Below are 14,911 nucleotides of genomic sequence, written 5' to 3' on the forward strand. Positions count from 1 at the left end.
CACAGGGAGAAAATCTCACGTTTGTCCATCTCTATACCTGCACTCTGCAACTGCTGGAGTACAGCCAAAGACGAGAACCCTGCATCCCCAGCCCAGAAAGACCTCACAGGCAGAAGTTACTGCAAACAGGTTTATTGACAGCTGTTAGCAGAAGGGGGTCAGAGAGGGGGAGCTACAGCGAGGAGGAGGGCAGAGCCCAGCCCTGCTGGCTGAGCCCAGCCATGCTGCCCCTCGCTGCGTACAGCCAGCACCCCCACCAGCAGCCTAATCTACAGCAACCCCCATCCCCCCCTCTCCACCACCCTCTGGTGCCCAGGGCCTCTCCCCCCAGCCCCAGGTATTGCTTGGCCATAAGCCCCGTCATGCCCCCCTCACCGCATCCCACGGAGCCAGAGGGTGCTGGGGGAAGGGGATGGCAGGGGGTGGCCGTGCAGGGAGAAAGCGGAGTCCTGGCTGGGAGAGCCTCCGTGGGCGAGTGGGCGTGCGCGGTCCCCGGGCGCAGCAGCCTCAGAACACACCTGGGGAGACAAGCGGAGGGGGGGTACACAACAGCACCTGTGAAATCCTCCTCGGCCAAGGGCTGGGGAGAGGCAGGGTGGAAGGAGGAAGGTCCCAGGCAGAGGAGGAAGACAGCCAAGGCAGAACTACAGGCAATGGAGAGGGTAGAAACACTTGTGAATATCACAGAGGGTCACTGCTGCTTTGGGAAGCAAGGAGGGACAGTGCCCTTGGAGACTGGACAAGGCATATGGAAGGGAGTGACCAGGCAGAGTCTGCAAGGAGACAGGAGGAGGGAGTACAGGCAGGAGCAACAGCATCCAAAGGGAAAAGACACATGGCACCAAGCAGAGGTTATGTGCGCAGCCCTCCTTGCAAGGATGGGAGCTCAACTCAGCACTCCCCACAGCCCGGGCAGGGGCAGGCTGCAGTCAGGGAGGCACCTGCTGGAGACCCTGCCCGCCCGCAGGGCTGGCAGGGAGAGAGGGGGGCAGGCACGGCCAGAGCATGCCTGCCCTTGGGCCCCCCACGCTTCCAGGAGCCAGGGCAGGGAGCTGCCCCTCTTCCTGGGACCCCATCAAGGGGGCTCCTCTTCAAGCCACTACTTCCAAGTCTGGGAGCCTCCAGCTCTGGGATGCCACTAGCCATCCACTCACCTGAGCAAGGAGGCAGGGCAGAAGAGACCTCCTCCCTTGCTAGGGGAGGCAGGAGCTGAGTTCCAAGCAGCGGGACTCCACCCCTGCTTTCCTCTCCCTGCCCCACACTCAGAGCAGGGGGCAGTGCCACAGCTTCACTTTGGGGGCAGGTTCATGCCCCGCTGTAGCAGAACTGCTGGCCCCCAGTTGCTGCTGCTCCAGCCTGCCCCGGGCACCACGAGCTCTGTGGGTGGAGGACGGGCTGCTGTGGCTGCCCCCCGGTGCCAACAGGGAGCCGGGGCTGTGCCCACCTGCTTGGTGGTGCCCCGCGGCTTCCATCTCAGAGAGGCTGTAGGCCATGGCCAGCTGCAAGTCCTCATCCTCGTCCTCGCTGTCCGTGTACAAGCAGACAGGTGAGGAGCTCGAGGTCTGGTGTGGGGCCGGTGCTGGCGGTGAGGGGGGCCGTGGCCTGGGGAAGGCTTGCTGCTCACGCCGGCTCAGCTCCAGCCCCAGCGCCATGTCATCAGGAACACCTGTGGAGACAGGCGTTGGGGGACTCATCCACTCCAGTTCCCCAACGCTGCTGTAGGGCCCTGGCACCTCCAACCCACCCCACCAATCTTTTAGAGCAGAGCTCCAAATCAGGGCCAACCAAGGCTTAGCCCAAAACAAAGCCTGGTTACAGCACCTCCCAGACACCCCAAAGGGAAAGGACACAGAGCTCAACAGCTCAGTCTGCAGTGCCACTTCTCACCATCGATGTGGATCGACTTCAGCTCCCCATCCTCCTCCACTTCCACCCGCTCTCGCCCATTCTCAATGATCCTGCAGACAGACAAACAGATGGACGGTCAAGGGCCATGCAGCCAGTGCACCACAGCAGGAAGTTCCAGGGTCAGAGGCCTGCTGATGGAGAGAAGTCTGTGGGAGCAAGGTGGGCTAGCACTGCCCTCACCTCTTGGTGGTGATACGCCTGCCATTAACAAAGGTGGTGGAGGTGGAAACAGAGCGGAAGCCCAGTCCTGCATCTGCACCAGAGCTGAAGGATGAGGCGAAGAAATCTAGAGAAGGGAACAACAAGGTTGGTGCCAGGGTAGGTGGCAAGAGGGTAGGGGACAGACTGCCCAGGGGAACATGGTCTTCTAGGGCTCCCTTGCTGGGAGGAATGGCAGTGTCTCCTACCTGAGGATCCTGGGAACGGGGAAAAGAAGTGGCCTCCCCCATGGTGCCGGGGGCCAGCTCCTCGCAGCTCAGAGAAGGGCAGCATGTCATCTGAAAGGCAGGGACACTCCAGTCAGCATTACCCCATCAGCTTGGTGAACCAGAAGCAGGGCACTGATGTGGGAACCCTCTGCCAGGGCCAGCTGTGAGCTCTATCCCCAAGCTCAGTGGCTGCCCCACAGACAGAGAGATCCCAAGAGCCAGCCTCCCCAGCCCCACACCCACCAAAGAATTCAGCAAAGGGGTCTCGTCCACCAAAGAAATCCCGGAAGACATCGTGAGCGCTGCGGAAGGTGAAGGTGAATTCAGGGGCCCCAGCACTGGCCCTGGAGCCCCCTGGTCCTGCTGGAGGAAAGACACTCAGTCTTAAATAGAGCCCTAGGTGACATCTCCCCTGAAGGGTGGGGAGTCCTGATGGCACTGACCCACACCAGGTCTTCAGATAGGGATGTATCCAGAGCTGCACTAACCCCCATGGCCCTACTCACCTGCTCCCATGAGTCCATCCTTGCCATAGCGATCGTAGACATCACGCTTCTGCTCTGGAAGAAGAAAGGGGGCTGCAGGAAAGCTGGCTGCCAAGCAGGGACAGGAGCACTGACACTTCTCCCAACTAAGGGAGGTGCAGATCAGCAGGGAGCAAGAGGAGGCAGTTGGCACAAGCCCCTTTCACCCCAGCAGTGCATCCAAACCCAAGTAAGACCACTGGGTAAGAATGCAAAAGCTTCAGCCCCCCTGGAGAGTTCCCATTGTGGATACCAACAGCTCAGCATCTCTCCCAAGGGCTGTTTGGGAGACACATGAGGAAGCAACCACGCCCCACAGGCTGTGTGGTAAAGCTGTAGGGCCCCACTGCCTCCTGGGGACAGCCAGGGATACAACCTGTGTGAGCCCAGAAGCAGGACATCCCAGTGTGAACAGTCCCAAGGGTGGGCACACACACACACGAGACACCACTGTGGCCTCTTACTGTCCGATAGCACTTCGTATGCCTCGGCGATCTCCTTGAACCTCTGCTCAGCGTACTCCTTGTTGTCTGGGTTTTTATCCGGGTGCCATTTCAGCGCAGCCTTCCTGTACCTGCACAGAGGGGCAGTGATAGGCACACACCAGCCCTTGGACCAGCAACCCCCATCTGAGCATGCAGCTCGCAGCCGGTGGGCAGGGGCACCCCAAGCCCACTTCACCTAGCACCCTACAGCCTCAGGCACTGAACAGGAGCCTCCTGGACTTGTTGTGCCTCCCGAGAAGACTATGTGTTTCCATATACAGATATAAATACATATATATATACGGACACATATATATATTTATGCATACATATACCAATGCACACAAACTAAACAAACAAAGCAGAAATAACCCCAGAACTACAGCACGACCACAGCACTGCAACATGTGCCCACCTCAGCTGCCCTCATTGATGGCTCTGGACAATGCTCACAGGTTTGTTCTGGAGCCTTCATGGGCTCCAGAGTGTGCGTGGACCAGGGGTTGCTAGGGGCCCCCTGGGGCCAGGAGAGCACCAGCAGCCCTCTCCTCCCCACTGCAGCTAGATATAGTTAACCCATGCTTCCTAGCTTCTCCCACTCACTCTTGGGAAAGCCCCCCATGGGGACCTCTGCCACCTGTTTGCAAGCCAGCAATCTGCTGGCATTCCCCTCAGGTGATGCCTCACCCCAGTGAGAGCAGCACACCTCGGCAGGGCACCAGGCAGGAGTTGCAGAGACTCAAGAGGCTCTGTCAGCTCCCCAGTAGTACCTGGGGCACAACACCAACCTGCCCGTAGGGCCCACATCCCTAAAAGGGAGCATGCTGCTCTTCACCCTGTGACCTCCAGTCCACTGACTTTGATGCCAGTAGAGTCTCTGTGCCCCAACTGTCTGCCATCCCTGCACCCTCTGGCAGAGAGAAAGAGGGGAGCCTCCAAACACCACAGAGACTCATCTCACGTCCCAGGCTGACAGCAGGGACCAAACCCCACCAAAAGATGCCTTTGTATGGCAGCAAAGCCCAACCCCGCTCTGGCATCCATACAAAGGAAACAAAGGCTGAATTGTCACCTCTGGAGCTGGGCCCTGTCCCCACCGCCCCGAAGGGAGCCCAGGCCTCGATGGCACCAGGTGGGGGTGGCTTGGGGAATTCTGCCCCGCAGGCAGAGGCACGCTGCCATACACTTACGCCTTCTTGATGTCCTCAGCAGTGGCGTTGCGGCTCACCCCCAGCGCTTCGTAGTAGTCGACCATGACGTGAGCTGTCCCACGGGGTCACTGCAGGGGGAGAAGGCAAAGTCAGGGCTCCACAGGCACAGCCTGGTAGTGCTGGGTGTGGGATAGCAAGGGCAGCCTGCTTACCAACCCTCTCCAGCGCCCTGGCCACCCCACTGCCTCCCGAGAGCAACGCAGTGCCACGCCATGCCCAGCTCCCCAGCACCCCGCCCGCACCTCGGCCACCTGGGAGCACCTACAGCCCCAGCCGGGGGACCCTTTGCTGCTGACGCACCGCCGTCCCGCCGGCGTCCCCCCAACTTGCCCGGGCAGGGGGAAGGGGTCCCCGCTGCCGGCGCCGCTCCCCGCCCGCCTCCCCCGGGGGCTCAGTGGCGGGCCGGGGGCCGGCGAGAGGACGCAGCCCGCTAAGGTGCTTAGCGGCTAGAGCGGATTAAGGGCTCAGCGGGGGACCCTCCCCGTCCCTGGGCACGCCGGGACACTTCCATCGGCCGACCCGCTCCGGGTGGAGGACACGGGCGGAATGCGGCCGCCGCAGCCCCGCGCGACCCCCCCGGGGCTCCGTCCCGCCCCCGCTACTCGCCCCCGGCCCGTGAGTCCCAGCTGACGGGAGGGCGGTGCTGGCGCTGCCACCGGCACCAGTACGGCGGCACAGGGACCGCCCCCCGGCCCGGCCGTAAACACGGCGCTCCCGGGGCCACCCGCTGCTGCTGGAAGTTTCCGCACCCCGCCCCGCCGCCACCGGCGGGCGGCCGTGGGCTGCTGCCAGCGCATCTGGGGCACCGGGAAGGGCGGCCGGTGGCCGCACGGCAAGGGACAGCAGTGGCCCCGCTCCCCCATGGTCTCTCGCGCCCCGCTCCCGCCGTCCCGCCCCGGTGCCCACCTGAAAGCCGCCGCCGAGCCCTCCCCGCCCGCCCGGGCCGCCCGCGGCCGGTGTCGCGCGTCCCCCGCGCCCGGGCCACCGCGGGCCTGGAGGCGGCTCCGCTGCGTGACGGGCGGCGGCCGCAGCCAACCGCGGCCGCTGACGTCACGGCCTCACCGTTCGCCGGGTGACGTCATGGGAGGCGTGTCTGAGCCGGCAGCGCGGGCGCTCCGCCGGTCGGCCCGTGTCCGGCCCCCGCCTCAGCCCCTCTCCGCTCCTCGTCCCGGTACCGGCCCCGCGCCCGCTCTTCCGCTCCCGGCGTCGCGCCTGGGCCCCGGACGGCGCCAGCGAGGTGCGGATGTGGTGTCACCGAGCCGTCCCGCTGGTGCCGGTGCTGACAGCGCACCGCACCGGGGCACGGCCGCAGCCCCGGCGCCGCGTGCCGCTGGCTTCCCGCCGAGTCAGCTGCCCGGCCGGTCCCGCCGGAAGGAGGAGCCGGCCGGGGGGGACAGCTGGGGTGACTCAGCGCTTTTTCGGGGCGTGGGACGTGACGGGGTGCAGCTTGCCAGACTGGCGGGCGCAGGTCGCTGCCTGCAGCCCGGGCCGCCGGTACCGCTGTGGCACCGGGAGCTGCGGGCCGCCCTGAGCACCGGAGTGCCCGGGCCCCCGGAGAACCGGGACCATGCACTGGGAGCTCCGTTGTTGACTTTTCTCCTTCATGGCCTCTGCCTGCACAGCTGCTGCAGAGGGGCTGTGCTCACCTCTTCTCAGGGTCCCAGGCGGTCTCGCTCACCTACATCTCTGCATGTGTCCTCTTCACGGAGATCTCTGATTCCCTCTTGCGGCCTGGATGGGAGAAAGAGGGAGCTTGACCTCTCAGCAGGGTCCGAGCTTTTTTGGATCCACTGCCACATTTACACCACAGCTGGAATCTTCCTCACCTCCCATAAATTCCTAGCTGGGAAGCCTTTCAGAATAAGGAGGCCTGAGGCAGCACTCCTCAGGGACAAGTTTCAGGACATATATCCCCGAAAAGAGCCTTCCCCAGCCATGAGTCGTGCGGCTGGGGTGGATCAAATGCCAAAGGCATGATCTCGTGTGCCAAAGGCATTTCTCTCTCCAAGGGATGGGAGACCCGTCCCCTGCCATCAGACAGCAACTTCATGATTTCCTTGAGCAGCGGCTTGGAGTATTTCCTACCACTGGGGATTTTTTTTCTTGGATGCCATTGCAGCACTGTCGTCCCTGTACCTGTTTGCGGACGAGCAGGGAGGGGCTCCCAGGGGGGCTGCCTGTATCCAGGGCGCCCTTCCCGGCTGCCAGGGGCTCTGATTTGGCCCCTCGGCCCAAGCAATGGGTGCAGAGCCAGCGTGGGCACTAGATGGAGCCACAGGCTGCGTCACAGGGATCCCATCCTGCTGCAGGGAGCCACCAGCACGTAACCGAGTCTTGGCGCCTTGCTTCCCTTTCCGTGGCTATTTCTGCAGTTGATGTGAGGACGAGGAGGGTCCCGAGATGACAGATCTCAGCTCACTTTGTGCACACCGGTGGGGAGGCCTCTGTGATGGGATAGGAGAGAACTCCACATGCTGGCTGTGAATCTGGAGCCGGGGGAGAACATTGCTGATGCCTTCATGGCAAAAGTTTCCCTCACCCTTGAGATCAGGATGTGGTGTGAGGAAGACTGACACCTCCCCAGTATTCTTAGGTGCAGCAGTGGAGAGTTGGGCAGTAACCCACCACACCACTGGTAGGAGAAAATATGTGTATCAACTTCACCTCATTCCAGACCTGCCACAGTCACTCTCCTACTCAAACCTGGAAGCAGCCAAATAAAAGCAGCTCATCAGCCACTGGTGCCTCACACCTTCAGCTGCAGCACCCTGGCCTCTTTACCTGCCCTTTCCTCCTAGGTCTGCCTGAAGTCTTGATGCACCAACCTGGCTTGCATCAGCTTCAAGTCAATCACATGCATCTTGAGTGTGTCTCAAAAAGACCCTTATTTCTTATGAAATTCTGGGGATCGCTGTGTTGCAAGCTTGTTTTCAACTTTCCAGGGTCTCAAAAAATGCTCATGAAATACTCTTGAGGTTTTCTGAGGAAAGAGGTTTTGGGTGAGCAAAGCAGGACCCCAATGGACCAAATGTTTTTATCCTGGTTACCCAATCTCTCAGGAAGCCAACAGAATTGCATCATAAACCCATGCTATATTATTATGCAAACAACAAATTAAGAGGGTTTTTTTTTCAGCACTGCACAACATTTCAGCTTTTGATTTCCACAAGAAAATCGTATTCTTATCAATTTTTGACCTATGAAGTGCTCAGCCAGTCGTGTGCCTGCTGCTTCCCTCCTCACATGCAGCTGACACCCTTCCTCTTCTCCCCACTCCCCAAGGGAAGGTCCCCATTCCTTGCAGTGGAGCTACAGCAGTGAAGGAGCAGTAGCCAAAGCCACCAGGACAGAGTGAGAGGGTTTGAGCAGAGTGAGAAAGGCTCCTGGGTGCCATTTCTGTGCCACTCTCCCCTGCCTGCTTCTAGGACAGATGATGGTGCTGGCCATCTCTTGGCATGGCCACAGTGCTGGTGCTGCCCCCAGAAAAGGTGTCAGTGGGAGCTCCAGGCTTGCTCACCCCTGAAAGGGCTGCATCAGGGGGCTGGTAAAGATATTGCTTGGCAGGACTCCCATTTTTAAAATCTGCATTCATTCTTTTACTCACAGTCCTGTTGTCTCATCCAAAAAGCCCTGTCCACCCTCCCTAACTTCCCGCCACAGCTAATTTCTTCACACCTTCATGTTTTTGATGTTCCACATGTTTGCCTCAGTGGCCAGGCTTTCAGCCACTTGCCCATCTCCTTCTTGTCCACTCTGTTCTCACCTCAGCTGGCTGGTTTAGAATTGTACCTTCTAGAGACTGGGAAGAATCCAGGGAAGCAAAGTCATGCAGCTGCTTTTAGTTTGCATAGCAGAACAGAGAAGTGAGAAACAGCAAAGTCAGGGTGACTTTCGTTCAAGCAGGGCGATGACTTTGAGCCAGATTGAGCAATGTGACAGACCCAGGCTCTGCGTCCCAGGCTCTGCCTTGCAGGGATGCTTGTGTGTGCTGACAGTGGGGCTGCTGCCCCAGCCAGAACTCAAGCAAAACTGAGGTGCTTGCAGATTTTAAATCAACAGAGTCAGAGGCTGGCAGAGGTGGCAGAAGCCCATGACTAAATAGGTTATCCATGATGAGCAGGCACACAGGCCCAGGGAGCAGCTGAGCCTGATGGCAGCAGGGTTTTACCTCCATGTGGTTGGTGACAGGTTGGGCTGGATAACCTTGTGGTGCACAGGAGCAGAACACCCCAGACTCATCCCGGGTGAAGCTGGGAGCTGCATGGCCTGGATCAGATCCCAAGGGAAGAGAGATGAAAGATAATTAATAGATTGATACTGCACACTCCCTCTGTATGTTAGGGAACCCTCCAGCTGCAGAGGGGAGCAGAAGCTGCAGCTGACATTGGAGAGGAAAGGGATTCTGTTGTGGAGCAAAACCTGATTTTGCTCATGCACACCAAAACGTCCAATGCCCACGCTCTCCTAAGCTCCACAACCCTCATTTCCTGGCTTGGCCAGAATTTTCTGCAGTGCCTGGTAGGACTGGGGTCACAGGATGTCTGGTCCTCACCCTCACTATGCCCTCCAGCTACATGCCCAGCCTAGGCCCATTGTCTTTGCCTAGGCATAGCTAAAAGGAAAACAGTGAGCCAAGCAGGGACAAATAAAAAAGGAGATGAAGCAAATGCATTTGCATGAGAAGAAAATAAGGAAAAAGAAAAAAAGAATGCCATAAGGCAGTTTTCTGTAGTTTTCCATAGCCCTCCATGCCCAACTACCAGTGCAAGAATGGGACCTTGGAGAGTGAGTGTTGTGGAGTGCTGTGGATGCAGAGAGAAGACTGCAGTTTGGATGCCGTCTGTAACAAACCCGCATATATAATGCATTACCTTCTAAAATCGACATTTGCAGTTTATCAGGCCCACACTGAGAGCATTAGTGGGCCTAAGAGTCTTGCTGAGCTGCTAATGACAATTTTTAACACAGCTGGGAAAACTGGAGTAACACCAAAGGACTGAAGAACAGAAATCACTCCAGTCATTAAGAAAATAAGCTAGTTGACCCAGAAAACTCTAGATTACTGATAATACCAGAAAGAAATAACAGAAGAATTAATTTTGATTCTATCAGCAGAGAATTAAATACTGAAAAATGTATTTACTACTGATATCCTTGTCTCAGGCAAGGAAGGTGTTGCTTTGCAAGCTTGTCATCACCTTCAGCATGATTACATGTCTGGCTGATTCAGATCAACACCATTGGTATGACATCCTCACTTGGAAGCTGGCTGGAGATAATGATAACAGTATTTGCACAAATCACAACATTGCTGCAAAGAGGGGTGAAACAATCCGTTTTCTGTGTCCACAGATGAAGGAAGCTCAGAGCTGCTGCCGGTGGTCTTTCCAGATCTACTTTTCATAGATCTACTGTTGCTCCTGAATATTTATCTTGGCATGCCAAGCCAGCCTGTTTTGTACCAGAGGCATGAATAGCGAAGGTGTGCTTGTTAGCTAGGAACTGTACTGCTGAGGCCTTTGCAGTGGGGATCCCCAGGGCTGATTGCAAAGCCCACCATGATAAAAAATGTTAACTGAGAAAAATTTGCGATAATGCTAAGCTTGATAGGGTAGTAAGTATTGAAGGGGACAGCTAAATCTCAGAGATGGTTAACAATTGTCTGATTAAAAGTCCACATTACAGCAAAATTGCTTGAAGTAATTAATTTGAGAATTTTAGGAAGGGGCAGTCTTGTCACTCATTACTCTGTACATCCTCTTACCACCCTCACACTTTATCCAGTGCAGTCTGGGATTCATTTCCAGACCATTGATCAAACCACCGAAGCCAGCCAGCAGTGCCTGGCAGGAATCCCTGCAGAAGCGCAGCAGCTCTCTGCTGATGATTCACTGTTGCCAACCAGCGCTTGGCTGCCTGGCGGGGCACCACACCCTGCTCGCGGCAAGCCAGTTACATCCCTGCCTGAGCAGACCTGTCATCTGTAATAATTGAATCCAGGATTGTTTCAGAAGCGGGTCTTCCGTGTTAACCAGCACCCAACATATACAGGAGTGCTTGGTGCCCAGCTCTTGCCAGGCTCTGCATCTTCCTGCCTGGGAGGTGGTAAAGTTCTCCAGAATGTGTCCAGTGCCAGGCTATTAAGTGGTAGAACGAGAGTCACACTGTCCAGGCCACACCATCGCAGGGAAGGGCACAGCAGCCCTAGTTGTGCTCGGGGTGCCTGGAAATGGTTTGTCCTAATGAGGAGAGCCACATTAAGCAGGAAAATTCAGCAGATTTGGCCTCTGAGACCTTGCAATGTGGAAATTCTGCCAAATAGCCATTACTTCACACACACAGCCTCTCACATCTGGCTTAACTCTACTAGGAAGCTCTCAGATGTGTTTGAGCCAGGCATCCTCAGATGCCCACTGAACTCAAGGTCTCATCCTAGTGACTTGAGGCCACTGGCTCCCAGCACTCAGGCTCTGGGAGGAGCAGGAGGACAGTCCTTGTTTCACAATATCACTCTTTGCATGCAAACAGCTCTGGGCAAGGAGCACCCTGGGAGCCATTACCCAGCTTATTAAATGCATCTTTTATCACATTAACTGTTTCCCTCTGACATCCAACAGTGCTTGGCCAGCTGCCAGCACCTCCTTTCCACTTTTAACAGCTGTACAGCAATCCCCAAGACTCCAGGCTAGTTTCTGCAGGCCCAGCTCTGCCCTTGGCTTGCCCCGGGGCCAACAGGCTGTTTGCATTATTATACAACTCACTTTCACGTGTAAAACAAAACACCTTGTGGACATCTCTCCAGCCGTAGGATGCTCAACTGCTCTCCAAAGGCCAGGGCACAGCAAGGCATTGTCAAGAAGCTTCTGTGACAGGAATTGTTTCCTTTCCCAGTGGGTGCAGGACTGGCCCACCTGGCTATGGTTTATGTACCTCAAAGGAGGGGGTGCACCTGCAGAGCTGCTCGTGTGAATCTGTCATGTCCCCTCTGCTGCCCAGGGGCTCAGCTGCAGTGCCACAGGCAAGACATGAGCTCCTGGAAGCAGGGGAAGTGATGGCTGCTTCTTGCCCCATCACTGCTAGCTCAAAGGCATGTCTTTGGCATTGCAACAGAGCTGGCCACAGCTTTGTTGCAATTCTGTGAGCTTGTAAGACAGGAAAGCCTAAAAGGCTGGGCATGAAGATATCACCATGTCTACACTTCTGTCTGGTGTATGGAGAGCTCCTTCAGCCTTATGGGGTAACCCATATTCCTCCAGGAGTTCCTACCATCACACAACCTTGCACTTCTATTTCCAGGTATTCCTGCACTGCTTGTGCCATCACCAGCTCTAAAAGCTAATGGAGAACAGGAACAGTATCACTGGCACCTCCACAGAAACCCATCAGCACTGCAGAGTGGCATTCCCTGAGAACATGGGGCCACCTCAGCAGGCTCAGTTCCTCTGTCACCCGCCTGGAGGCAGATTGTTCACACCAGGCATGCTCAGAGCTCTGACATGAAGTCACTGCAATTAGACAGGTGAGGTTTTATTTTGCTCCCGTGGGTGTGTAGCTGCCTTTCCCAGAACATGAAGAAAGGCAGATGACACTGGCAGCCAGGGCAGCTGGCTCTGAGCCAGGGAGTCTGCTCACCCAGGGCCTGCTGTTGCTGTGCCTGAGAAAGAGCTCGTTCCAACTTGTCCCACAGCCCCTTTTAGCCTCGCAGGTTGAGGCTTGGCTTGCGAGGCTTCCCGTGTCCCAGGGAGTGCCTCCCTGCTCTTGCCACTGCCCTGTGATTCAGGGTTTAGGATTGTAGCGAGATCTGGAATTAGCTTTATTGTTTCTGTACCGAGGCACACGCTCTGGGCGATGCAGCAGGCGTTGCACAATTGACTTCATTATATCTGAACCAGCAATTATGCTGCTGTTGCTCAGCTGCAGCACAGAAAACCTCTGTCAGATCACTACTGTGCCCTACATCCCAGTAGGTCTCTAGGAGTAAATGCCACACGTGGGTTGCTGAAGATGTGCAATGAGGCTTTTATTGAGTCTCTGCTTGGTGTTCTGATACTCCCCATTTTTTCCTTGCAGCCTGTGACATCTAGCCTTCCAGTCAGCCTTTCTCATCTCTGGATCAGCTCTACCTACTGCAGATGAGGATGAGGTACTCGGAGGGCCCTTTCTGACCTAGGCAAGGCATGCATATCTTAGGGAATGGCAAAGGGAGCATTTTCTGCCCATCTCCATGCTATGCTAGAATTTTTTACGGTGACAAAATATGTTCCGGATGCTGCCATAGTAGAACCACAGCAGCACTCAGACATATGATGCTGGGCCATAACCAGGAGCCAGTTGAGCTCAGTGGGATACTGCACAGTGGCTCAGTGGGATACTGCTCAAGCAGTTAGCATCACTGCAGCCTTGCTTGAACTCACATCTGCAACATGCAATCAACCCCATGCTTTCAACAGACTTATTAGTTTCACCAGCCAACCTTGTCCAGCCTGTGACACTGCTGGAGAGCAAACTGCACAGGACACTGACAGGCTGGAGGCACATCCTGGCTTCTCCAGCTCCCCACCTGACCACACTGCTAAGAGGATTAAGGGCAGAGCAAGGACAGTGAGGGGTAAACAGGGCAAGCACCGATACAACCTCTTTGGGAAGCTCCTGACTGCGGTTAGGGACACAGACAGGAGCCCTGTTCCTGAAGCACTTCTCACAATCTGGTGTTTGCTTGAAAGTGGAGGGCACAGTGGGCTTCCTTGCCAACCCCAGGGCACAGCTGAGCTCTCTTCTACCTTCCCAAGAAGGCCATGTCCCCAAACTGCCCTGTAACACTGTTTGCTCTGCCTGGAACAGCCAGGGTGGAACTGAGGTCTGAAAACTGGGAACAATAGTTCGGGATTTCCTCAGCAAAGAGAGAGGGAACTAGGGTGTGGATGGGAGGTACCAGGCCAGGCTCTGAACTCATCTCCTCCCCAATTTCATCTCTGGATGCTTTAGGTGTGGCAGTCTTTAACATACTTTTGGAAGACAGCTCTATGAGAGGCTTTGTTTGGTTAACTGCAGGCTTTGCTCACAGGTGTTCCTGTACCAGCAGGTCCCTGCCAAGAGCTGGCTGGTTTCCTACAGCAGCAAGTAGGGGCTTCACCTGCAGTGGGCAGGGCTCTGCCCCTCAGGTATCTTCAGTGTTTTTCCCATCCTTCAATAAAGAGATGTTGAATTCTGACTCTATGGCCTAGAATTTTCCTTGCTTGCTATTTGCATCTCTCTGGTTGCTGATGCAGAGTCTGACTATGTTCTGAGCATCCGTGAAAATGTTTCCTGATTCTTGTAATCTTGTGACTTCTGATGTTGTCTGAAAACATTTGCAGGGTCTTCTTAGATGTGTGGGTAACATCTCTGTGAGAGAAGGGTCGCCTCAGGACAAATCCAGCCAGCATGAGCTCAGCTTCTGCTCTGTGCTTTCAGGCTGCTGCTTACCAGCATCTGGCAGCCTGCTGAGCAGTTAGGCACTGACAAGATGCAGCTGATTGGTGCTCCCTGGATTTAGCCAGATGTTCTTAAGCATTTAAAAAAGGCTTAGACATCTGTTTGGGCATTTCAGATCAGAGGCACATGGGGAAGCACAGCTCTGAATGACTCACGGCTCTCTTGACAGTCATTCCCACTCTGATTGTCCAACAAAACAGCATCTGAGTGGATATTTTCACAGTGAACACACATTTTCACTGTGAACACAGCAACGACAAATCTGGGACATTTCACTCTCAACTCTCCACCACCATGGTACGTAAACTGATCCAGGAGTTTCTTGAAGTATGACATGATTTTGTACCCCTGGGTACCACCTGATCATTATATGAATCTTCAGAATTTGGGTGAACTGTACAGCCTGAAGCGCTGCTCACTGCCTGGCTCTGCTTCTAACCACACTGCAAGGCATTCATGCTATAAATGCCTCAGAATTAACTGGCACCTTGGAATTAAGGAGGGTTCTAGGACACATCTAGTGAGAAGTGACTCCCTGGCATCCACTGTGCATTACAATGAACAGCTTGGTGAAGATCTTCACGGGGAAGATGATACCATCACTCCTTTTCACTCCAATTAACTTCTGGAGCTCAAATTTTGATGCCTCAGTGCTACCAATTACTCTCTCACTCTCATGGACTGTCTGCATCAGCATGGTCTGTGTTATCTAGTGATCTCTGAGGTCACTCAAAGGACATTTATACCACAGGGAGGCATTTCCAGAGTTATCCGGTCACCACAGAATCCCGTGCAGGTTCAGCAGCACACACTACCTGGGGCATCTCTATGGGAAAAAAAACCCCCAATATTTTCCATCAGCTTGATTAAACCCACCCTGA

General features: G+C 55.7%; 1 protein-coding gene and 2 long non-coding RNA genes across 12 annotated transcripts; 1 reads left to right on the plus strand and 2 right to left on the minus strand.

Annotated features, from left to right (window-relative positions):
* Nucleotides 1-116: 116 nt before the first annotated feature.
* On the minus strand, nucleotides 117-5,619 carry DNAJB2 (DnaJ heat shock protein family (Hsp40) member B2). 10 transcript variants are annotated; one of them, XR_010744011.1, is made up of 10 exons: nucleotides 5,463-5,619; nucleotides 4,536-4,624; nucleotides 3,325-3,434; nucleotides 2,843-2,896; nucleotides 2,580-2,696; nucleotides 2,316-2,405; nucleotides 2,089-2,194; nucleotides 1,888-1,958; nucleotides 1,155-1,666; nucleotides 117-518 (listed from the first exon to the last, which is right to left on the minus strand). XR_010744011.1 is itself a non-coding variant. In XM_066322926.1 (10 exons), the coding sequence occupies exons 2-10, from the start codon at nucleotides 4,598-4,600 to the stop codon at nucleotides 508-510; spliced, it is 849 nt and encodes a 282-aa protein (XP_066179023.1). In that variant the 5' UTR covers nucleotides 4,601-4,624; nucleotides 5,463-5,618; the 3' UTR covers nucleotides 117-507. The 10 variants fall into 10 exon arrangements, 1 of the variants encoding a protein (XP_066179023.1); XR_010744005.1 differs by having other exon boundaries at nucleotides 2,580-2,699; XR_010744007.1 differs by lacking the exon at nucleotides 5,463-5,619 and adding an exon at nucleotides 5,163-5,308 and having other exon boundaries at nucleotides 2,580-2,699.
* A 1,300-nt stretch (nucleotides 5,620-6,919) lies between these two features.
* On the minus strand, nucleotides 6,920-9,680 carry LOC136363578 (uncharacterized). The gene is made up of 2 exons (XR_010744015.1): nucleotides 8,232-9,680; nucleotides 6,920-7,000 (listed from the first exon to the last, which is right to left on the minus strand). It is a non-coding gene; the product is annotated as an uncharacterized lncRNA (long non-coding RNA).
* Nucleotides 9,681-11,461: 1,781 nt separating this feature from the next.
* On the plus strand, nucleotides 11,462-14,871 carry LOC136363580 (uncharacterized). Its single transcript, XR_010744016.1, has 3 exons — nucleotides 11,462-12,075; nucleotides 12,627-12,699; nucleotides 14,146-14,871. It is a non-coding gene; the product is annotated as an uncharacterized lncRNA (long non-coding RNA).
* Nucleotides 14,872-14,911: the final 40 nt, after the last annotated feature.

Source organism: Sylvia atricapilla, chromosome 7 (assembly GCF_009819655.1).
Source record: "Sylvia atricapilla isolate bSylAtr1 chromosome 7, bSylAtr1.pri, whole genome shotgun sequence".
Classification (NCBI taxonomy): Eukaryota; Metazoa; Chordata; class Aves; order Passeriformes; family Sylviidae; genus Sylvia; species Sylvia atricapilla.

Excerpts from the sequence above, each read along its gene's own strand:
- DNAJB2 (XM_066322926.1), bottom strand. The coding sequence starts at position 4,600 with ATGGTCGACTACTACGAAGCGCTGGGGGTGAGCCGCAACGCCACTGCT. Across the intron at positions 3,435-4,535 it reads GCTGAGGACATCAAGAAGGC|GTACAGGAAGGCTGCGCTGA; the intron begins GTAAGTGTATGG and ends CCCTCTGTGCAG. Across the intron at positions 1,667-1,887 it reads GAAGTCGATCCACATCGATG|GTGTTCCTGATGACATGGCG; the intron begins GTGAGAAGTGGC and ends CTGTCTCCACAG.